The sequence below is a fragment of the Chanos chanos genome, chromosome 4 (assembly GCF_902362185.1).
Source record: "Chanos chanos chromosome 4, fChaCha1.1, whole genome shotgun sequence".
NCBI lineage: Eukaryota > Metazoa > Chordata > Actinopteri > Gonorynchiformes > Chanidae > Chanos > Chanos chanos.
The window spans coordinates 44,281,036-44,304,710 of NC_044498.1; the positions used below are offsets into that span (position 1 = coordinate 44,281,036).

The following is a 23,675-nucleotide window of genomic DNA, read 5'->3' on the forward strand; positions in this document are numbered from 1 at the left end:
TGTGAATTAAATACACAGTCTACAATTATTAGGTGCGTTTAAGTGCAAGAAATACTGACTGTGAAAATATTAATGGTCTTACTTTCAGCATTCTTATCTCCCGCAAGGCAATCTTTTTAATAATGGGATCATCTTCCGACTCCACAAACTTTTTGATGGCGACAATTTGTCCCGTGTCCTTGTTCCTGCACTTGAAGACGACCCCATAAGATCCTTCTCCTATCTTCCCGATTTTCTCATACTTCTCCATCTTTTCCTAACGAACGCCAAGGAAAGTTTACCGACGCGCACAAGGGATGCTTGCGGCTGCCTAGAAATTTAAAGAGAAAGCGAGGGTAAAAATAAAATAAAAAATCTTGAAACAGAGCAGCAAAACTTTTGGTGAAAAGTGATGTTAGCTCTTAAAATATAGTGTAGTTTCAGATGTCTGATTCTGAGTTTTAAGGATAAACCACACACCTCACCAAAAGATGTACAGCAGGTGCCTTTATTTTCCGACAAAAAGCCCCTTCTGGTTCTAAATATCAGTCTCAGTGTTGCCTACCACCTGTCGGATAGGAACCTACAAAGTGCCTTTTCATCAATACTGACTTTTATACTGTTCTTCTTCGGCAGTATACGCAGCTGGTAACATTTCGATCTTATCACATCAAAGATCAGTTGTTGTGGTAACGTTTCCCTTGCCTTTTGACATCTCGGTTACATAACAGTACCGGCAGTGTTATCAACAATATCAAAGGGGCTCCACTGAAAAGTAATGCACGATCAGCATTTACCACTTAGCAGATTTTCTTTCGCGTAGAACTAATCTCCCAACACAAACTCATCTGCATTGCGAAAGACATTTTCCCCCAGAAAATGTCGGCCTACCTTGAAAACAGTAGTACACCAGATTTAATTTGTGATCGTCTCAGACTCAAAAAGACCTGTCCCAGTGCTTCAAAGAGAACGGGTTGCGAGCAAGATTTTCCGCGATAGTAGATCACCTGTCGATGCACTTGGCCACTCGAAGCCTCAGCAACCTTGTTACGAGCTGTTGTGGAACGGATTTTCGGGAGCGCAGTTTTATGCGCGCGTGCGTGCGCGTGTGTGTGTACACGTATATCTTTAGTGCGTATGAAAGAAGTAATTCGGCATTTACAAGCAGTTGGTCCCCATAGGAACTGGTGTGCTTGCTCCACCCTCTCGGAAAACAGCTCGGCCCTCAAAGGAAAATGATGTAGAAGGCCAAGGCTTCCTCACCGGTACTTGTTTACAGCAGCAAGAATGAGAAACAGGATTAACTATAGGTCCTATGGAAACTTCCTGTGATTAAAATCCTGACGAAACGTGTGGATACCACGTAGGCCTACTAAACACCTGATCGTTCAAATGTTATTTGCAGAGGCAAAAACGCAAGTTTCCTCTGAGAACACGCGGTACTGTGCAGAAACGTACAAACAATTAACAGTTTAAGTTCAAAGTAGGGTACGCGGCCTCAATGTTCGGTAGAGGAAACGCGCCGCTGCTCGTGAGAACAGGTGACTATGGTGTCTGGGGATATTAATTAATGTCAGTCAGTTATGCTTAGCTGTTAAATGACAGACTAGAAAGCTATACTGCTTTAAAACAACTCCTAATTAAAAGCCCCCAGTTCCCACTCTCCCACCCCATACCAACCTCGAGCTGCCAGTCACTGCACAACAGGGAAACGGCTGACGATGTTCAGCCTTCGCTTTCCACAAGAGAATCACACAATGTTCATTTCTGAGATGTAATAGTTCAAACAAAATCCTTCACTGATTTTCATCAATGACACAAGGGAACCCAGAGAGAGATGAACAGTGTGCATAATTAATATATAAAATAAAGTAATTGAACAAAGAGGTAAAATACCTACTGTTGTTAACAATAGTCTTTTTATTACAAAAACCGCATACATTTCAACTTTAGCAAAAGAAATGCTTGGATGTCACAAAAACCTTGCATCTCCCATTTTTTGTCACATTTAAATACAAAAAAATGTACAAAAGTGCTTACATGGTGCAAATATTGAATAAAAGTTACAATTAAAAAAAAAGAAAAGAAAAAAGAATACAACTTTACATTATAATTGAATTCTAAAATGGAACAAAGCTTGAGAAAGAGGATTATAGTACATAGCAGTAAATATCCAAAGCTGCTCAGCAACCCACTGGTGAAAAAGTCAAACCACGCTGGATCGCTCTGGTAAACAGCCCTTAAACTATAACACACCTTACTGCTCCTAGCTTAATAAATAACATTTAAATAGCCAATGTCAACCAAAAAAAAAAAAACCTGACATGGTATTGATTCTATCCCAAACCTTTTCATATTTTGTTAAAAAAAAAAAAAAGAAAAAAAAGAACTCCCAACAGGTTTTAAGAACTAAAACCTCATGACCTCGCTGTTAATTTTATTAGTAACATGTTCTGTTGGGAACATTACGTTTGTCTGATGTAAATTTTCTTTTGGGTAAAATGAGGGTTCTATAAGAAGACAGCCCAAGCAGTCACAGTTGTATGGCACTTTTCAATAACACAAGTCTCTGGTGCTGTAAGGTATTGCTATTGCTTGTTGAGCATTGCTGGTATTCCTAATGTTTGTCTCCTGTATTTGGATATGGAGGGAAGGACTGGTATAATATGTCCCATTTGCTCCCTCACAGGGTAGACTGGCAGTCCAGACGTCTTTACAGGAGACTGGCATTGCATTGGGAACTGAAGCTTGGCATGTCTTAAGGCTGCTGTGTCAATCCAAACGTTTTAGGCAGGACAAGACCCTTCGGTCCTGATTCTCTGAACAATACTCCCCCTTGATCGAATAACACTGGTCCAAAAGCATCACGGGTGCTGTGTGGAAGGGCAGTCCTTCTGGAGGGCCGTGGCTGAGAGGCTGCCCATTATAGAGCTATAATGGCTGTTCTCGGGCAGGTCAGCTGGAGGCCCCAGCGGCAGAGCAGGACTGTGTGGCATAAGGAGTATGTGGCTAATAACTGTTCTCATGCCCAGCCAGGATGTACAGGTTACTGAGAGCTGTGGGATTATCTGTGGGCCTGCTCTCCAAAACCACCACCCTGCAGAGAGAGAGAGCGAGAGAGAATGAGAATGATTTTGGTCCACATCTATGTGTTACATATGTGTATGAATGCTGCCTATATCTTTCTCATAGGAGGTCTCTGAGCAGGGTTATCACATTGACGTGGAGGATATTGGGAAAAGCCGGCGGATATTGGGAAAAGCCGGACAGCAGCGAGCACTTGGCCGAGCTCTGTTGTTATCTAGCTGCAGCTCTAGTGTAATGATCAGTGTCACAGAGATGAGCAGTGTGGTGACGACAGCGGTAAGGCCGAACGGGACGCACTTTCCCTGAGTGCCATCCGTGTTGTCCTGAAGTGTGACAGATGAGAGCAGGCTGCAGCGGGCACAGGGCATCAGATGAAATTTCAGAGGCAGACAAAAGATATGCACACCAGGCTGGCAGTGCCCACACGGCAGTGAATAAAACATAGAGGCCGGGCACAGAAGAGAGAAAGTGTGAGAGAGAGAGAGAGAGAGAGAGAGAGAGAGAGAGAGAGAGAGAGAGAGTGCAAGCGTGCTTTGGGAACGTTTTGACTACCAGCTGTTCTTATTGGGGATTGGCATATCAGAGGTGCTTTCTGTATGACACCTCTAACATTAGCACCTCTTCGCCCGCAGACGTGCTCGTGACAGTTCCCCCGAGATCACTGCCATTCATGGCCAAGTCCAGGTGCACCTGGGGCTGTTTTTGTATGGATGAGTGCAATCAAAAACGCCTCGGCTCTTCTGACAGGGCTTTGACATTCCCCTCACTGCTTATGTGGCCTCAAGGTTCATATGCCAGCCCTGCACTCCCACTGCCCAATTAGCCAACGGGGCCTCCAACTGCCAAGTTACAGGCAACTGTCCCCGGCTCTGAAGTCAAGCACTGATGATCTCATCATGGGTCAGTGATGTAAAGCAACATGTTGTTTTCTGCGGTTTTGACAATACAGCTCTCTGGGTGCGGTATATCAGTAGCAAAGCCACGAATTAAGAGTGTTCCTACAAAAAGAGGCCAAGAGGGCAAAATGTTTGTGTTGCTCTACCCTGACAGAAAGGGTGACTTCACATGTTGATACTACAGCTATTTATACACTGACATGACTCCCTCTCCCAGTCCAGTGATCAGAGATGAAGAAACTGATTACACACCAGAGTGCAATGCGACTCCCTCACAAAGGCAAACTACCTCCTACACCCTACCTAACTGCCTTTCTCGCTCGCTCTCTAATCGACTCGTGGGAGGAGAACATGGATGGGGATGTGTTTGCTCGTTTCCAGGTACTGAAGAAACAAGGGATCTGTGGTTGACCCCAGGGACTGCTCTATTCCACAGAGAGTAATAACAAATCAGAGAGATAGACAGATAGGCAGAAAGACAGAGTAGGAAAGAGTGATAGGGAAGCAGAGAGAGTCAGAAAGAAAGAAAGAAAGAAAGAAAGAAAGGAAGAGAGACAGAAAGAAAGAGAAAGTAGACAGCAGATATCTTTCTCGGAGCTCTAACCTGTCAGATCCCAGGAGCTTGAAGACTCGGCTTGGGTCAGAGATCTCCTGTGTTACCTGCAAATAAACAAATGGAAAATTACACATGCAAGTTCCACTGACTCACTCAGTCTGTGTGAAGGTGATACAATGACAAATGGCACGTATGACTACAGCCGCATGTAGACAAACTGAGATTGCCAAAACACCCTGCTTAAGAAAAGGGTTTCAGCACATCCCAAATCCCTCAAAGAAATTTCTAAAGAAATCACTAAAACACGCTTTAACACTTAGAAAACACCCCAGCGAGGGTTTTCGCATAATATTTAGAATTTAAAACACCAATACCCTAGTTATTAAACACTTAATAGACTTATTAGTGTGTATATTTGTGTGTAGTATGAAACAATTATATACAGTATCAGATACAAATTTCGTTTTCCTTCAACACTGGTGTGAACGTGTACTGTACTGTAAATAAACAATGAAAACACATAATGAATGCGAGTTATCAAAGTAAACAAACATGGATACAGATGGAGCAAAAGCAAGGGAACAGAAGTGTGTGGGAGTGGCAATGTAAAGTCTACAGTTCAAAAGATATGCAGTGTTTCACCACCATGTACTGAGCCTACATCTTCCCCAGTCCCAGGGACTACACACACACATACACACACACACACACACACACACACACGCATCTGCTCATGTGCACGCGCACACACACACACACACACACACACACTGCAGGGCAATTAAACAAGGTGACCATGTAGACACGACACCTGGTAGGTGTAAAGGCTTAAGCTACAAGATGACAAGGGCCCTGACAAGAGAAAGCACCAACCATCCACACACACACACACACACACACACACACACACGCACACACACAGAAACACACACGCACGCACGCACGCGCGCGCGCGCACACACACACACACACGCACACTTCAATGCAGCCTGCATGCAGACCAGCCTTCCAAAAGAGTCATAGAGGATAAAAGGGGCTGAATTATTCAGGCCTGCTCCCCCTACGCAGCTGCAGCATCTCTGATTGAACATGAATTTTACATGCCCTCTGACATACAGTCATCCCACAGTGTCTCCACCAGCAACCTTTCATTTCATATGAAAACACATACACACACACACAGTATCGCCTTTCATAAGAACAGAACGGTTCACCTCCTCATGATCTCTGGCCTTTTATTGTATGAGCTTGCTTGTGATCAGGTTAACATGACACATGGTGTGTAAGGGTGACACTTCATACCTCTGGAACACATTTTTGACATGGCTCATGATCACTTTGTGTGTGTGTGTGTGTGTGTGTGTGTGATGGTTGAGTAGAGTGAGGGGTTTACCTCATTAGACTTGAAGCTCTTTCCCTGCATGCCATGCTTCCAGAAGGCCAAGACGCTGTCCTGAAGGCACACTGCAAGGGGGTCAATCATCATCAGTAAAACACATTAGACACACACTTACACACATTCACAGTCCAAAGCCAATCTGCTTGTGGCCGTTAGGGTCTTTGTCAGGTTACACTCTTTGACGTCAGACAGTTGCCAGTTTGAGTAAAGGGTACAGCCCTCACCAACAGAGTCAATGCAAAAGTCAAAGCTCAGTTCAGATGCCAGCTTCTTGTTGGACTTGAGCTTGCCCTGGAGATTGACTATCTTCAGGTTCTCTGCAAAGAGGGGAGAAGAAAACAGACTGTTATACATGAAAATCACAGTTCAAATGATAGATGAAAACTTCAAAGGTTTATCAGTGAATGTGACTTTTGCCTGATAAATACTGTTATTTATTGAAGCTCCGAGTGCATGTGTGTGTTTTCAAAACAAGACAAAGATTAAGATAAAGAACAGTGTTACCTCCCCTTAACTAGATTTTTCTCTTGTGACTGTGCTTGGAACAACAGGAATTCACCTTGGCAGTCAAATAGCTTCGAAGCCATTAGATTTGCATAAAACTGTATGGATGAGCTGAGGTTTAAAAACAATGTTGCAGAAGGGAGAGCTCTTTCCTTGAAATAGAGCGTGAAGTGCCAGCGTAGGCATGGAAACCATGGACTCACCTCCAACACTTTTTACTCATTTCCACTTTTCGGTTGCTAATGCTCATCTCCAAGAATTCGGGAGTGCAAGAGTGTGCCTCTAGAAAAATCTGCACTATTTTACTCAAACTGATTCATTCTTTACTAAATCAGTTCAAAGAGAGGAAGGAGCAGAAGATGCTGTTTCAGAGTTCTGCGTTTGAGTTGAAACAGTGTACAGTGATGACGCTGTGCATTATAAGTCATGTTTGTCGATAACATGAGAATATTGCATACTTACTGTCCAAGCACACAAGCACAGTGTCTCTCTCCAGCTGAGTGACATGTATGGCATCTACCTGGTGTCCACCTGTAGGAGACAAGAGAGTGTATCTGTGTGAAATATCGTGGTGATGTGATGAAGAGAAATGTTAAAAGGTGATGTGACATAACCAAAAAACAGACCTGTAAAGCAGAGCAGATGCATGTGTGTATCTGTCCCAGTATGCATGTGTGTGTGTCTGTCCCAGTATGCACGTGTGTGTGTCTGTCCCAGTATGCAAATGTGTGTATCTGTCCCAGTATGCATGTGTGTGTGTCTGTCCCAGTGTGCACGTGTATGTATCTGTCCCAGGATGCAAATGTGTGTGTCTGTCCCAGGATGCAAATGTGTGTATCTGTCCCAGGATGCAAATGTGTGTATCTGTCCCAGTATGCAAATGTGTGTATCTGTCCCAGTATGCAAATGTGTGTATCTGTCCCAGTATGCATGTGTGTGTGTCTGTCCCAGGATGCATGTGTGTGTCTGTCCCAGGATGCATGTGTGTGTCTGTCCCAGTATGCATGTGTGTGTCTGTCCCAGGATGCATGTGTGTGTGTCTGTCCCAGTATGCATGTGTGTGTGTCTGTCTGTCCCAGTATGCATGTGTGTGTGTCTGTCCCAGGATGCATGTGTGTGTCTGTCCCAGGATGCATGTGTGTGTGTCTGTCCCAGTATGCATATGTGTGTGTCTGTCCCAGGATGCATGTGTGTGTGTCTGTCCCAGGATGCATGTGTGTGTGTCTGTCTGTCCCAGTATGCATGTGTGTGTCTGTCCCAGTATGCATGTGTGTGTCTGTCCCAGTATGCATGTGTGTGTGTCTGTCTGTCCCAGTATGCATGTGTGTGTGTCTGTCTGTCCCAGTATGCATGTGTGTGTCTGTCCCAGTATGCATTTGTGTGTCTGTCCCAGTATGCATGTGTGTGTGTGTCTGTCCCAGGATGCATGTGTGTGTGTCTGTCCCAGTATGCATGTGTGTGTGTCTGTCCCAGGATGCATGTGTGTGTCTGTCCCAGGATGCATGTGTGTGTCTGTCCCAGGATGCATGTGTGTGTCTGTCCCAGTATGCACGTGTGTGTATCTGTCCCAGTATGCAAGTGTGTGTGTCTGTCCCAGTATGCAAATGTGTGTGTCTGTCCCAGTATGCATGTGTGTGTGTGTCTGTCCCAGGATGCATGTGTGTGTGTGTCTGTCCCAGGATGCATGTGTGTGTCTGTCCCAGTATGCAAATGTGTGTCTGTCCCAGTATGCATGTGTGTCTGTCCCAGTATGCACGTGTGCGTCCATGTCTGCACCCAGTACCTGATCCTATATCGGTGAACCAGGAGGAGCAGGAGTTGAGATTGATGGTCTCAAAGCGAACCACCTGTCCAGGCTCAGAGCCCTGACTGATGGCCACACACACCAGGGGGTACTCCTGCTCCGGCACCACCAGCATCTCAAACACCTTCAGAGGACTCGGCAACGGGAAGTCAAAGTGCTGAAGAAAGAAACCGGGGGGGGGGGGGGGGATAAGACAACATGAGGAGAGAAGAAAACACAGAATCTTTCTTTTTTTTTTCTTTTTTAATTCCTCCCCATGCATTTTTAATATTGTTTATTCTCGTAACATTCATTTAAAAATTAAGCATTGATCAGCTAGTGTTTAAACAACAATAAGCTGATGTTTACAAGTTTCTGAAAAGAGTATAAACAAACTAAAGCTCAAACACAGTCATCAACAATTCCTTGGCTGGGGAGTCGAAACATGTCTATTCTGTTTTCCACTCTGATCATTTGTGTACAAACATATCTCCCTTTTCAGAGAACTTTTTCATCTGGAAACGTACGTAAATTTCACCATTTTTCTTTCTTTCTTTTTTTTTAAATTTCCGGGAACATGTGTAGAAATCGCATTTTTGTGACTCAGTTGAATCTGTTGAGAGATGAACATGTGTCTAACCTTTATGAGCATGAATCTCTGCATGGGTTCATACCACTGCAGCAGAACGATGCCAGACTGCAGGGCCCCACACAGATACTTATGACCCGTGTATGGGTTCCGCACTGTGGAGTGAGAGAGAGCGTGAGAATGAGAGAAAGAGAAAGAGAAAGAAATATATGATGACTGAAACAGTTACAAAAATAAGTGTTTTCTGAGCCTATTAGGAGTAAATTGCAATCATTTAGAAGAGCAGGATTCAATGCAGCAGGATAATTCAGGGCAGATCTGGGCTTTCTCACCGATGCAGCACTTGTGGCAGCCTTTGGTATCCGGGATCTTGGTGGTCAAAGCGAATCTCCTGCAACGTAACCAGATCTTGTCAGGTCTTGTGTCCGGTCAAAACATTTCTATTTATAAAACTAGACCCTTCAAACAACACAGTCTTTGGCAGGCTTAGCGCCAGCTCATTCTGTCTTTATCACATTGTTTTAATATTAGCTATGAACCACACAAATTATAACAAACAAATGTATCTGGCCAGCCTCAGTATGGCCAAAGGAAACTGCTACTGACAGCTCAATGAATGTGTGCTGTAACTCACATGTGTTTTTTATCTCCACATTTCCACCAATGCATGTGTCTGACAGGTGAAGATACCTGGACGCACATCTCAATAGCCTGAAGGGTGCTTTTTTTTTTTTTAAGAGGGGACATGTTTTCAGGGACAGCATGGTGGCATGGTGTATGTGTTTAGGTCTGACCTGGGTAAGATTTTATCAGGGAATCGGTGCGTCTGAAACTGGGCTGCAAGGCCGGGTTTCCTCAGCTGCTCAAACAGGCCGATGAGGTTGTGGGAGTAGAGCTGAAACGTCTTCCCTGGGAATGGATGTAACACACATGACACGAGTCACATTGTACATGTGAAATTATGACAAGGCCTGTGATACACACACACACACACACACACACACACACACACACAAATTGACACGTGTTACATGACAGACATATCTGAAGGGGGTCACAAAAAAAAAAGAGAAAGAATGAAGAAAAAAAAAAAAGCCGTGGTATCATTTTTCTCTCTAAATGTCAGTTACTCTCATGGGAAATGCTCCATCATCAGTTTCTCACAGGGTGTGAATGAGAGAGAGAGACACTGAACGAGAGAATGTTAATTTAGACGACTATAAAAAAAAAAAAAAAAAAAAAAAAAAAAGAAGCATGGGACAGAGGTACTTTACTATAGGAGAGAAATGGGATTTGCCTTAATGAGGAACTGAAACATAGTGTAAGGTTAAGCATGAGCCGTAGTCCTTGAGCACTGAACCACAGGATTTGTGCGTTAAAATAAGAGGTTAATAACCGTGGAAAGAGGCTGGGGAGTGGACAGGAGATTGCGGTGAGTGCGTATTTACCTTCTGATTATGGCGTAAGAGTGGGCAGCAAGGGGTTAGATCAGGGGAGCGTTGATTCAGGGGAAGGGGAGAGGGAGAGAGAGAGAGAGAGAGAGAGAGAGAGAGAGAAATCATAGGGCACACTGTGAATTAATAGTCGTTGAAAGACAGGGAAAAACGAACAAAAAAGTCAAAACGACAAAAGAATGCAAATTTAGGCAACGAAAGCGCTGAAGTCTCGTCTGTTCCTCTAGAGGAGATTCTATCAAATAAAATAATGCAAATCAAATCTGCCCTTAAATGTCTATCAAAATGGGATCGAAAAAAAAAAATGAAAAGGGCATATTGAACTCTGTGTAAAATGTCTATTGGAGAGCTTCAAAGCTGCTAAAGCGGCAGACAGACCAGGAGAAAAGGGGCTGCGCTTTCAGTTCACCACCTGAAAAGTGAAGGTCGATGTTGTTACCTGACAATGACATCAGGTTGTTGTTGATAACGTACAGCCACGTGCACCTTCGGGGAAACAGCTGAAATAGACGCGTGTTTCAGATAAAAGGTCAACCCCACTGAATCAAACTGTGAATGCTGATTTTGTTTGGAGTTGAATTAAAAATAGTGCCAAACGGTGTCTGACTTTAGACAAAAAGAACTGCAATCAACAGCTAACTAAGACTGAGCTTCATCAGGGACCAATAAAGAAAGCAGAAGGAAATGATGTCGTATATCTGGGTTAGTCTGGCCTTTTACCTGCTCCATGGTGGCCTCATGCAGTTCGTTCAGGTTGAGGGTGTAGATTCCATCCTCTGTCCCAAAGATCAGGTACTGGTCTGAAACAAACATTCATCTTTTCAGTGAAGGCTCTGTTTCACACCCATATTACATGTCATTCCATGTGGTAAGAAATGTAACTAAGTACTGAACAATATTTCTAATAGAGGCACTGGTTCACAGCTGTAAACACTGTCAGACAGCAGTAGACTAGCAGAATGAGACTGGTTGATTTGTTCATTTTGCTACCTTTAGTATCGGGGTGGATCCATGACGTGGCACAGGTGATTTTAAGTGGGCAGCCGTCAAACACTTTAGAGAAGCAGGCCCCCATCTGGAAAGATTACATACACGGAATGGATCAAGCACACTGTATGCTATGTGACCAAGGAACACCAAGCATATAAGTTAACTATATTCATTTTAAAACATATGCAGTGTTTGTTGAGCACAGCTGTTGACAGCTGTTGACACTGCTGCACTGCAGAGGCGCTTTAAGGGGTTAAATGTCTTGCTGAGGGCCTGACTAGGACAGTGAAGGAGCCATGAGTCAGACTGCAGACGGAGCCGCTGCACAAGCTCTCCTGGCTCAGACCGACCCTATCCGCTTCTCTTCACTGCATTTACTCAAACATTTCAGTCATCGCAAAACGTATTTTTTCCACAGGCTCCGAAAAATAGGTCACATTGACCGGGAGGAGGAGAAAACTTGAAGCCCAGACTGTACGTTGTGCGTGTGGTATTTTTCGGATGAAAGCTCTCAGGTCACAGAATATCGCTCTACCATGCAGCACGGTGGAAAATGATCAGCGTGTTGATTGGTTCCTGAGGAAGCCTCTTGTTACGAGTTCAGGGAAACGGACCAATCACTTACCAGTACTTTAGGTGTGGGTGGAAGGCCATTGATGGCTGGCTTCTGCAGAGAAAGGAGAGTCAATGGTTAAAGTCATTATAGTCAAGTCTGATAACCTTCCAAGACATTAGGATGTGATGTTTTCTCACTTTGGTGGTGACAGCATTTGCTGTCCAATAGTTCTTAACTCTTTAGACTGAAGGACACATAGATTTGACAGAACTCTGCACATAGCTTCACCCGCGTTAATCTCAACAATAAAATGGTCGCCCCATTTTTTTGGGCCAAAACTGATATAAGTTTTGAAGACTTGGTAGCTCAGTCCTACTCATTTCAGTTTTTATTCTACTGCTCCTGCAAAGAACAGCCTACTTAACTGACTTCGCTATAGCTGGAAACCAAACTCTGAGAGCCATTGTCTCGTTCCAGCGGAGAAAAAAGTAACATCTGCAAGTATTCCACTGGAGCTCAGTGATCACTGAGATTAGCTCATCATAAAACCTCGTTTGCCTAAATAAAAGAAAAAAAACCCCCCAAAAAAAACCTCCCCGTGGCTTAAAGGAGACATAGAGGAGATACGATGAAAACCAGTAAGGGTGCATTCATGGCTTACGCCCACAGGGACCACAGTGTAATTCTTTGCATACTTCTGTGTGGTTTCTGCTTTGCAAAGCGTCTCTTTGTTTAGTTTCGTGTTTTTTGTTTTTTTTTTTTTTTGTTTGGGTATTTTTCTGTAACTAAAAAGGTACATGGGCAGTAACAGAGAGGCGTTTTGGGTTTGTGGTGATATCTGTATTTCTCTCTAAGGGCATGAAGACTTAAATGTATACTCACGGGAAACTCCTTCCTCTGCGGACGACTAGGGGGTGGTCTGGGACTATCCCCATTCAGGCTGGTATCTGAGTCATCTTGGTCTACATAGGAGAGACAGGGGGAAGAAGGGGGGGGATAACAAAGAAAAAAAAAAAAAAGGAGGAGGGGAGAAGGAGAGTCTCAAATTTAACATTAAGAAATAGGAGAGCGGGCGCTTGTTGATTTAATACGGATGTACAGTGGTGAGGGCAATAGCATCACCTCTTACCTTTATTTTTGTATTGAGGGAAAGCTTGGAAGAGACAGAGACGTAGCGTTTAGAGAGAATGAGAAATGAAAGACGAGCGTGAGGTGACGGTGTTATCAGGCAGAGAGAGGAAAGGTAAAGATGCATGGAAATAGACATACAAGAGCAAAGTGAGTGAATCAGAGTGAGCGTGTGTGTGTGTGTGTGTGTGAGTGTGTGTCTCCTCACCCTGCTCTGCGTTGTGTGACAGAAGGCCGGGGCTGCTGACACTAGCAGAGAGGTACTCGGGCTGGTTGTGTTCGGCCTTGCTGCCTCTCTCTGGCGTGCTCTGTCTGCGGGGCCCCGGCGCGGGGCCGTTGTCAGAGTTCGGAAACCGTCGCACCGTCAGGCAGCCGTCGTTCAAACCCATCTCGTCGGACGAACTATTCAGCCTCGGCTACAGTGAGAGAGAGAGAGAGAGAGAGAGAGAGAGAGAGAGGGAGATGACCAAGTAAGAAAACTGGCTGAAGGTTGTAAAAAAAAAATGAGTCAAAATGTCACACACAGAGAGGATGGGTAGGCTCAGTCTACCTTAGGGGGCAATGGCGGAGGCACTCCTTGTTTGAGGGTTGACCTAGAAGGCAAGCAAAATGAAGCAGATGTTAGTTTAATCACAGGGATTGATGGCAGAAATAAGGCATTTTTTTTCATCAGCTGAGTGCTGAGTCCAGACACAACTTACAGCTCCACATCCTCAAAAGCATCCTCCAGATGAGTTATGTGTCCCCTACAGAGAGAAAAACACAGATGAGAGGAGAGGAACAAGAAGAGGAGAGAGAGAGAGAGAGAGAGAGAGAGAGAGAGAGAAGAAATAGAGAGGACTGGTGGATGAAAGGCTGGAGGAAGGGGAAGAGAGAGAGTCGGGGGCATGTGGTGGTGATATGACGCATCGTTCCTCGGAACAGGTTGAGATAATGAAAGGAGCATTTCAGAAAAGCTGTTTAAATCTTGCTGTCTGTTCCCCTGATTTAAGAGTCTTAATGCTTAAATAGCCCTGTATTGCTTCAGAACAGTTAGGTAAACACGGAGATTTGTTCACGACCATTTCCTCCACTGCAGCCAAAGGCAGAATCTTAAACCTTTCAAATACTCTGATAAGAGTTAATATGCATTCCTGTAAAGGATATGCATGAAAGAGAAATGAGATCAGTTCACTTTATGTTCATTTCGCTTGCGAGAAAAATCGTAAAATCAAATGAAATTATAGTAGTTGGTAGCTGGAGTTAGGCAAGGCTCTGTCTTGGAATAGGGTTCAGCGTTCTGCAATGTTCACACTACTAGACTGGCGTGATGGGCACAAATGGAAAACAGCACACCACACACACTAGCAATCACACTGTCAGGGCAACTGGAACAAATTGACCCCCCAGCCCCCCCCCCCCCCCCATACACACACAGAGGCCTGCACACTTTTACCGTATAAACAATTCCTCTTCCACGCTTTTGAGAAGGCTCCTTCAGCCCAACAGCAAGGAAGCAACATGAGGGAGGTAGAGGGAAAAAAAAAAAAAAAAGAAGAAGACAGGAACAAAAAACAGACAAGAAAAGAAAGAGAGACGGTCAAAAGGGACAAGACTTTTAAGATGAGACGCCTGAGCGAAGACAGTGAGACGGTATCTCAGCGTTCCGGAGAGAGCAGGTGAGCTCACGCACACACACACACACACAGAGGCACAGGACTGAGTCACCAAGGAATGAATGGTTAGCATCAGCGTTAGCGTCAAGAATAATAAAAACCAAACTGAAAACAAACAAACAAACAAAAAAAAACAACAACAAACCAAACCAAACAAACCCCTTCACACACACGCGCGCGCACACACACACACACACACAAACTCAGGGACTTACTCCGATCTTAGTAATATGAGTTTCAGTAGAACGTTATTTTTATTAAGAACCTGACCCCCTACCACAACAACAACAACAACAACAACAAACATCTTCAGAGAGTCTGCTGGACAAAGCTTAATATCCTTAAGGCGGAGGTGAGGGAAAACGCTGACTGGAGAGACCCTAAAGAGCTCCTGAGGCACTGGGACCTTGCTTGTTTATGACTACCACCAGAAGTTTCCATGGCGTACCTGCTGGAGATGCCTCCCTCGGCGAACGGACTCCACGGGGAAGGGAAATCGTTCTCTTTGGTCACGTCCTGCGGGGACATGGACAAAAATAATATCTCTTTACATTATATATCCACACGTCACTCATACGCTTGCTGCAAAACGAAGCACTTTATAGATGGAGAGCATTTGAATTTACTATTGTTATACTGCTATGGTTGACTTTTTAAAGAACTTTTTTTCAGATCTGAAGCTCGAGAATGCATTTATTTTCTCTGGCATCTACTTATCTATACAAAGCTATGTCACTACGCTTATCATTAGGAGAGGATAAAAGCATCTTGAAAAATACAACACTGATACAGATATTGTCAAGTCTACCATTTCAGAGTGGTGAGCCTCCGTCTCTTTCCGCAGTGGGGGTTCAAACTGCACTTTGTCAACTAGAAGAGAAGAAAGAAAAGCTTACTTAGCCACAACAAAAAAGTAAACCAGTGTGCCAAGACAAAATTCCCAGTTTCACAGAGGTCCTGCACACCTTTACCTGACCTCTCCTACGGGTCACTACAACCACACGATAGGCGACCCGATGGATGACCCCCATAGGTTGTCTGAATTCAACAAGCAATGTCTCCGCATTCTTACGAGCAACATGTCAAAGTGAACAAAAACACTAAAAGACCAAAGCATCGAAGGAGCCCATCTGATCAACCGAACTGCAAACTCTCTTTCCACACTTTCATCTTTCACCACAGCAGGGCGCTAGAACACAACTTTAGAACTTCAGAACTCCTGATTGACACGGAACAATAGATTGTATTTACAATGAGATTTCTAATGGTCAGACATCGCACGAGCTCTGTTTGACAGACTCTGAGGCTCCGTGCAGGGTTAGATACGGGTCCGGTGACGTGTGCAGCGGTGGAGAGGACGTTTAGTTCTGATTCCAGGACAGTGAAAGATAGAAACATAAACAAGAACGTGAGTATAAGCAGTTCTTCCCCATGTCTCCTCTTTCCTGGAAATAGGGGACATTACTGAGAATTATGACGGATGTGAATTATAATCGTATATATACACACACACGCGCGCGCTGACAGACACGGGCAATCACAGACAAAGGTTTCCATTTTCTGGAGAATTCTGATATCTGCGGATTTCTCCATGACATACAGCACTAAAACAGACTCTTGTTCTTTGTGTCTCGTGTCAGTGGCATCACAAGAGAGAAGGAAACATTCCTCAGAAACACACATAACCCAACCGTAACGCATACTAATCATAATAAATCACAAAATGACAACTGATGCTTTGTGACTTATATCCTGGAAGAATCATCTATGTGACCCGTCACTTGACATCTACACCATAAAGAATATCCCTAAATGAAAGATTACCACTACCTGAAAACATTAGCAGGTGAGAGTCAAGTATCACAGCTCACGCAAGCTCTTTTCAAGGACCTGGGTGAGGTGCTAGTGGTAAAGATTACCGGAGAAAGTTGGTGGAAACATGAAACGAATTTGAAAGCGTGAAGAAATAGCAGAAGTTGTTGTTTAGCAGTTGAGGGGCAGTTCCCAGTCACTGTGACTCAGCCTAAACAGGTAACACAGTCGGCCTGAACTCGCTCGGAGTGACAATAAGGAACTGAATATTTTCAAACAGAAGAGGAATTTGAAAGTCCAAGAACGCATCTCTGGGAATATAGTCTGTTACGGTGCTGTCCAGATGTTTTCTAAAAACCCTGTGGATTTTAATAGATTTAGCTGTCTGTTCTTGCAAATACTGAAGTGGAAAATCAAATTAAATGCCAAGTCAAACTGAACCCTGATACAGGGGAAGTAACTTGGGCAATGATTTACACCCTGTTTGGGCTCAGTAGCTTTAAGATAAGGTGAACACCGAAGACATTATCCTTTGAAAAAACTTGGAACTGGATAAAGTAAACTCAGCTAAGCTGCGAGCACTGGATATTACAAAACAGTGCGAATTATAGCGATTTCAAGAGCATTTCTACTGTTTGGAGCATTCCGTTCAAATCTCCAATGCTGCCACTGAGAACACAACACATTTTGTCCAAAAAGGGGGCCCGTTGATAGATTTAGGGAGGAAAAAAAAAAAAAATTGAAAAAGACGGCAGCACGTGTGGCTAGGAGCATGCACTGACGGTAACACGACGTCTCTCTCCAACTCAGTGTAGTCTATCTGTTTGTTATCTCATTTCTCTTCTGTACCACTGAATCACCTGTTGTTTACACATTCATGCACATACACACAAACGGATGAGTGCACACGTTCTATGGAGCGAACTCTATCTCTACTCTGCTCTCACTGACCTGGCTCCCCCCTGTTCTCTGAGCTGAGGGGACTGGGATGAGTCTGTGTTGAGTCCAAGCCATTGGCTGCTACAGAGGAGGAGAGGCAAACACAGTTAAGTTCACAGAGAGCGTACGCCGATAACCTGTTGCTCCAACTCTTGGCCCCGGGAACTACTCAGCAGAAACACACAACTAAGCTAGACACACACACACACACACAGCTAAGCAAACACAGACACAAGACAAAACAGAACACCACTCCGACCTACTGCTAAACACGGCGACAGCGTACTAAAGTAAAAAAACTGGAAGGCACTCAGCTAGAGGAGGTTAAGCAAGATCTTAAGTATACAAACCAACACACACACACATCCAATTCACATACTGACACGGTTTCTGACACTTGTACTGGCTGTAAAAACAGATGTGGACACGGGGCCCGAGTTGAAAGGAAGCTGATATGATATTCAGCAGTGCCCTGTCACTGATCTCTCAGTATGAAGGCCTTGAGGTGGACAGCGAATGCCGTCATTGCCGCGTGGGGCTGTAATACCAGTCACCCCGTGTCTCTCCCCGGCTTTAGGGCTATTTATAATCATTCAGTCATGGTGTGGGTTTGGACCCGTGCCATCTCTGCAGGACCAGATGAACGATCCCTGCTGGAGCCCTGCCAGCGATGGACTTCAGTCTCTCCTCGCACAGCTTTACTGACAGCTGCCTCGGCCAGTGAGGACGCAGGCCTCAGGAAATGGGGTGGGTCATTCTGGAAGGACTGGCGGAATGTGACTAACTGTGCTGCTGACTTTTTACTGCTCTACTCTCGAGATGCATGCGACGGGGGCCGTATGCAGTAGGTATCGAATGTGGAAACTATGCAAACCATACTGGACAACAAATAACATAGATACACCCCAACAGTTCAGCTCGTATGACAACACTCGCACACTAACAATAGATATCAAGTGATGAATATGTGGGTCCACATCTGCGTTTTAATGACTGATGTTTTCATATGCGGAAGACAAGCATCACGGACAGAAAGTGTGTGAGTGAATCACTTACAGTTGATCTCTGAGCGAGTCCTCTCTGCTCGAGCATTCTTATTGTGGGAGGAACGGATGGTGTGTCTCTCAGCCACAGGCTGGACGGAAAGAAAAAAAGAGAGAGAGAAAAAGAGAAAGAGAGAGAGAGAGAATGTCATAAAAACATACAAGACGATACTGTATCAGTTTCAAATAAACACATTTACCAATCTGTATTTACTATGTAATAAATAAGCACAGTGACTTATCTGAGAACCCCAGTCTCTTGCGGGCCATAACAATGTCAGAGATGTCTATTTTGTTTCATAATAACCAATAATAATAATATACAGAGCTCTGATGATTGAGTGGGGAGAAAATGAAAGAATAATATTTAATTTTCTTGGGCTGTGGTTATGGGAGGAAATTTAGAGTTACAAAAGGAGTTTTAAAACACAGGAAAATTACATCAGAACTGTGCCTAAGGTGTAGAGAAAAACAAGCTTAGACAAAGTAACAAAGACACTTCAGGGAGGATGGGGGCTCTGACCCGAAATGCACCCAGTTACAATTTAGCTGTAAATATACAGACAAATAACTAGTAGCATTATTGTTACTGTCAACACTTTTCATTCCATGATAAATTATTCTTAACTGCAGAATAAAATGCATTGCATAGGACCAGTGAGAGCCTGATCTGAGGAAATAATCCATTTTTATTTTTATTTGATGCATTTATTATCAGGGACCATGAAATCTGTTGCACTGTTCTAGATGTAGAGAAACAGGACATTTTAACAGTGTTAAAAACTTAACAGTGTTTACCACACATTTAATGTTTTATCAACTTTTTATGGGTGTTGAGAATGTTGGAGGAGCCACTGAGGAGTAAGGCTTAAAAATACTTCAAAACATAGTGATGAAAAATTCAGTTTTATGGCCCTAAAACAGTGAGGTTGCACTGAATCCTGAGTGTAAACGTGTATGTTTGAGGCACAGTTGGCTTGTCAGAACTCCTGCTAAGCGAGCACTGCTGTAAAAGTCTGTGTGGTCTCCACTGTCGTGGCTGACGGCCTTCTGTGTCTACACAATAACTCTACAAGACAACACTGGGCCTCTATACACACAGAGACCTCGCAAGCTGACACCAGCCGCACAGAGTCAGAGAGAGAGAGAGAGAGAGAGAGAGAGAGAGAGAGAGAGAGAGAGAGAGAGGGAGAGAGAGGGAGAGAGAGACAGACAGAGAGGGGGAGAGAGAGAGAGGGGGAGAGAGAGAGGGGGGGGGGAGAGAGAGAGAGAGAGAGAGAGAGAGAGAGAGAGAGAGAGAGAGAAAGAGAGATAGACAGATAGAGAGAGAGAGAGAGAGAGAGAGAGACAGAGAGAGAGAGAGGGAAGAGGAAATGCACTGTGGGCTTGATTCTCCTGCTACTACTGAACATAACAAAGTGACAGACAAAACATGGTCAGACATAAACAGAGTACAGTAGTCATTAATCCACCCACAAACACATGGAATATTCATATTCAAATTCTCTCTCTCTCTCTCACACACAGACAGACACACAAACACAATTATACCTCCAGGTCATCATCATCACCCTCACTGAAGTGAGGATGGTTGTCTGGGTTGTTCATTTTGTCCAGCAGCTCCACAGCTAGTTTCCGAGTCAATCCTGCCTGGGCTACAAACACATGCTGGAAACACACACCCGCACACACACACACGCGCGCACACACACACACACACACACACACACACACGCACACACACACAAAAACCAATGCTAAAGCAAAGAAACAACTGTTCAGATATGGCATAGTGGCATAGTACAGCAGCCAACAGGTAGTTTAATAAATAAGCCTCTATATTGCTTAAAGAAATACAGAGACATGTGAATTGGGATGGGAATCATTTCATAGAGTCATTTCATGGGTCTGATATGCTGCTGCGTTAGAGTCCTCAGGGAGGGCCTTCTGACTGCTTACCGAAAGCAGCTTCTCTGCAGTGGGCCTCTTCTTTGGGTTCTTGGTGAGAGAAACTTTCACAAAGTTATGGAAGGCTGTGGTCCTGCGACACGGAACAAGTTCCCAGAGTGAGTAAAGACCACTCACTTTATTAGATTTGTCAAAAATATCTTATTAAAAATGTAATTTGTTGCTAAATGGTGTCTGACTGAAGTTTTATTTATTTATTTATTTATTTTAAGCTTTAATTGTACTGGGACACTTATGACTAGAGTAACCTTATAGTCCCTCATAGAACTTCAGGCAACACAGTGCTATTCAGCGAGTTCCACCAGAGTATCTTAACACTGCTTGGAGTGTTTGTACTGACAGACTCACCATTTAATCTTGTCTTTTAATTTGGGAGGCTGGAAGCTGCTCTTTGACATTAAGAATAAAGCCCTGTGAGGAAATGAAAAGAAACATCAGTGACGCAAGTAAGCCATCTGCTTTCTTCAGCGTGAAAGAAAAGGAAAGGAAGTGAACTTGCACAGGTGCACAGGCTAGGTGTTAACTGCTGGTTCCAACACAGCGTCTGAGCTAACTGTGACTGTGACTTTCTTAGCTTAGTTGAGTCATTTTAGCATGAATGTATAAGTGAGTAAATGTGGCTTCAGAGTACATATTTTCAGAGTAAATAGTTATGTTTGACAGTATGAGGTGTGGGAGTGGTTGGATACCAGGTGTGTGTGCGTGTGTGTGTGTATGTTTTTATGTACCTCATCGGGTGCAGTTCGAACATGGGAGGCTGTAACTCGGCCAGTTCTATGGAGGTGATACCCACAGCCCAGATATCACACAGCTGGTTATAACCCCCATTCTTCTCCACTGCTGCCACCTCAGGAGCCATCCTACACGCGTACACACACACACACACACACGCACACGCACACGCACACGCACACGCACACGCACACGCACACAATACAACAGGAACGCCACAAGTGTTTCAGTGATTTTACACATCAAGCAAATCACTTCATGCATCCTATACAGTGGATGTACAGTCTGCATTTTCATTAAGCAACATAAAACACCTTCCTTGTACCACATTAAAGCAATAGCAATGATAAAAAGACAAACACACGCACACACATACACAAACACTCCAAGCTCACCAATATGGAGTCCCAATAAAAGACTTCCTCTTTGCTATGGTGGCTGTTATTTTGGCTGCGACACCAAAGTCCGCTGCAAAAAGGGGACACAAACCTTATCAGATGTCAAACAGACATGACTCACAGGAGTAAACACTTCCAAGCATTTAACCACACATATACACAAACGCATTAAGTCTGTCAAGTTAAAAGCGGCAGGCCGTAGAACAGCTCACCTAGTTTCACATCCCCATGATCTGTGAGCAGGATATTGGCTCCCTGAAGAGAGAGAGAGAGAGTGACAGAGGAGAAAACTGTGAACCTACTCCGTTTTAAACTGGCCTGAAAAAACAGCCGGAAAAAGGGAGCGCACAGTCCACTGAATCGTATGGCTGTGCAATATGCAATGATTATCTGAAGGGAACAACCATAAAGAAAAGACAGAGTGTATTTTTCTTTATTCAGAGACGCTTTCCAACACTGAACATTTTTCGAGGTGCTTCATCTGGGCTGCAGGCCTGACGACAGGAAGTGGCTTAAAGCCACATGGAGGAAGTCTCTCAAGTGTTGATACTCATGAGCTGCCTGCTGTGCTAACCATGCTGCCCGTGCCCGATCCCACCCCCCCCCACCCCCCCCCTTTTTCTTCTTAATGTTTTCTTTCGACGTGACACGTTCTGTAAAAGAGTCAGCAACACCTCTCCTGACCGCATGTCTCGTACAGAGTCACACTTCGTTATCTCTGCCTGCCAAACGCTTACGGTAGCGCAACCTCGGTGTCCGGCCCGTGCACAAACGAAACTAAAAAAAATGTCGCGCTTCTTCCATCGCTTTACGTTTTTAGCGCTTTAAGCCGGGTCGTGTCACACTTCTCCGCGGTAGTCGGCCTAGAGAAATACCGGACGGAATCCACGCTTCCAAAGAAGTGCTACAGTTTTCGAAAAATCAGATCAAATTACACGGAGCGTCACGCAGGAATGCAGACGGTCTGTCCGTAAACGTCTTTTACAGCTGGTGGCATTTTAAATATTCAGTTGATGAACTGTGTTCAGTTTTAAGGTGTGTCAGTAAATTTCTGATAGCTTCCCCTCCTCTAGAAAGCTCCGCTCCCCCACAGAGGAAGCAGGAAGGGGCAGAAGTACTTGTATCCAGTGATAGAGCTCAAATCGGACCAGCTCAGAAACAGTCTGATAAAACACGAGCACAACATCAGTACCCTCCCCATTAGCTACCACTTCCCTATAGCCTGAGAGTAAAAACCCCACACAGACCTACATGAGGAACTCGACTGGTCCGAACCCCTAGAGCAGTCATCTGTCTCTTACTATGTTATGTCGCGATCGGACTTCCTGACTTTGATCTGACGTCTCCGACTTCCTCATACTTCTATCAGTGATTCAGAAGTGTCGAAATAAGCTGTACAGTACCTTGATGTCTCTGTGCATCTTGCCCTTGCTGTGCAGGTAGCCGAGTCCCTGTGGGCAATGATGAAACAGTCGCGAGGTTAAGGACGGGAGCTCCAGAACTCACATAAGGGTCGGGATGTGGAGAGGAGACTGTGTGTGTTTCTTACCTGTAACGTCTCTCTGCACACATAGGCGATCTGAGGCTCTGACAGGGGACCGGTCACTGTTCACACACACACACACGCACACACAGACACACACACACACACACACACACACACGCACACACACACAGACACACACAAACACACACACAGAGTCAGACACACACACACACGCATGCGCGCACAAACACACACAGACACAAACACGCACACAAGCACAGTGTTACTTAAGTTGAGTAGATCAGAGGAAGTCTCAGAGTACGACAAGATTAATTTAACGCTAAAAGAGGTACGTCCCGTGAGTGCTGGCACCAGTCCTTTCTAATATGTGAAGCAGAATTGTGTGTTTTTATTACCATGATAAATATCTTGCAAAGATCCTCCTCCACAGTACTCCATACAAATCCACAGCTTCTCACGACTGGAACCAACGTGAGAAAAGAGAAAAAGGAACAAACTTTATCTCGATATCTTTTGTCAGGTTGTAACTTCCTTTCATTTAACCCCCAAAGATAGCGACTGCACAATGCACGCTGACCGCAAGCAACTGGAGCTCTGCTGGTGACAAGTACACTAACCTCTGCACAGTCCCCTGACGAAGTGAACAATGTTAACTTAATGCCAACAGAAATATATCCAGAGAGAAGTGGCACCTATTTCT

At 44.3% G+C, this 23,675-nt stretch overlaps 2 protein-coding genes across 8 annotated transcripts in view; both read right to left on the reverse strand.

Annotated features, from left to right (window-relative positions):
• cdkl1 (cyclin dependent kinase like 1 (CDC2 related kinase)) overlaps positions 1-250 on the reverse strand; it is a 7,944-nt gene extending 7,694 nt beyond the window's left edge. For all 4 annotated transcript variants that reach the window (XM_030771806.1, XM_030771805.1, XM_030771804.1 and 1 more), the window contains exon 1: positions 83-250. In XM_030771806.1, coding sequence (XP_030627666.1) covers positions 83-250 — 168 coding nt within the window. The remainder of the gene's footprint in view (positions 1-82) is intronic.
• A 1,668-nt stretch (positions 251-1,918) lies between these two features.
• Positions 1,919-23,675, reverse strand: part of map4k5 (mitogen-activated protein kinase kinase kinase kinase 5) — a 38,816-nt gene continuing 17,059 nt past the window's right edge. Inside the window, exons 5-35 of one of the 4 annotated variants that reach the window (XM_030770362.1) lie at positions 23,371-23,435; positions 23,018-23,073; positions 22,872-22,919; positions 21,681-21,723; positions 21,466-21,538; positions 21,067-21,198; positions 20,687-20,749; positions 20,330-20,411; positions 19,922-20,038; positions 18,384-18,462; positions 15,385-15,446; positions 15,025-15,092; positions 14,357-14,395; positions 13,623-13,667; positions 13,472-13,514; positions 13,130-13,337; positions 12,676-12,755; positions 11,863-11,904; positions 11,238-11,322; positions 10,968-11,047; positions 10,687-10,747; positions 10,242-10,244; positions 9,588-9,702; positions 9,126-9,184; positions 8,845-8,948; positions 8,205-8,382; positions 6,884-6,952; positions 6,142-6,234; positions 5,912-5,982; positions 4,567-4,622; positions 1,919-3,076 (exon numbers count right to left, since the gene is read on the reverse strand). In XM_030770362.1, the coding sequence (XP_030626222.1) occupies positions 2,989-3,076; positions 4,567-4,622; positions 5,912-5,982; positions 6,142-6,234; positions 6,884-6,952; positions 8,205-8,382; positions 8,845-8,948; positions 9,126-9,184; positions 9,588-9,702; positions 10,242-10,244; positions 10,687-10,747; positions 10,968-11,047; positions 11,238-11,322; positions 11,863-11,904; positions 12,676-12,755; positions 13,130-13,337; positions 13,472-13,514; positions 13,623-13,667; positions 14,357-14,395; positions 15,025-15,092; positions 15,385-15,446; positions 18,384-18,462; positions 19,922-20,038; positions 20,330-20,411; positions 20,687-20,749; positions 21,067-21,198; positions 21,466-21,538; positions 21,681-21,723; positions 22,872-22,919; positions 23,018-23,073; positions 23,371-23,435 (2,407 nt within the window). In that variant the 3' untranslated portion in view covers positions 1,919-2,988. The remainder of the gene's footprint in view (positions 3,077-4,566; positions 4,623-5,911; positions 5,983-6,141; positions 6,235-6,883; positions 6,953-8,204; positions 8,383-8,844; positions 8,949-9,125; positions 9,185-9,587; positions 9,703-10,241; positions 10,245-10,686; positions 10,748-10,967; positions 11,048-11,237; positions 11,323-11,862; positions 11,905-12,675; positions 12,756-13,129; positions 13,338-13,471; positions 13,515-13,622; positions 13,668-14,356; positions 14,396-15,024; positions 15,093-15,384; positions 15,447-18,383; positions 18,463-19,921; positions 20,039-20,329; positions 20,412-20,686; positions 20,750-21,066; positions 21,199-21,465; positions 21,539-21,680; positions 21,724-22,871; positions 22,920-23,017; positions 23,074-23,370; positions 23,436-23,675) is intronic. The other 3 variants (XM_030770361.1, XM_030770364.1, XM_030770363.1) reach the window with 3 other exon arrangements.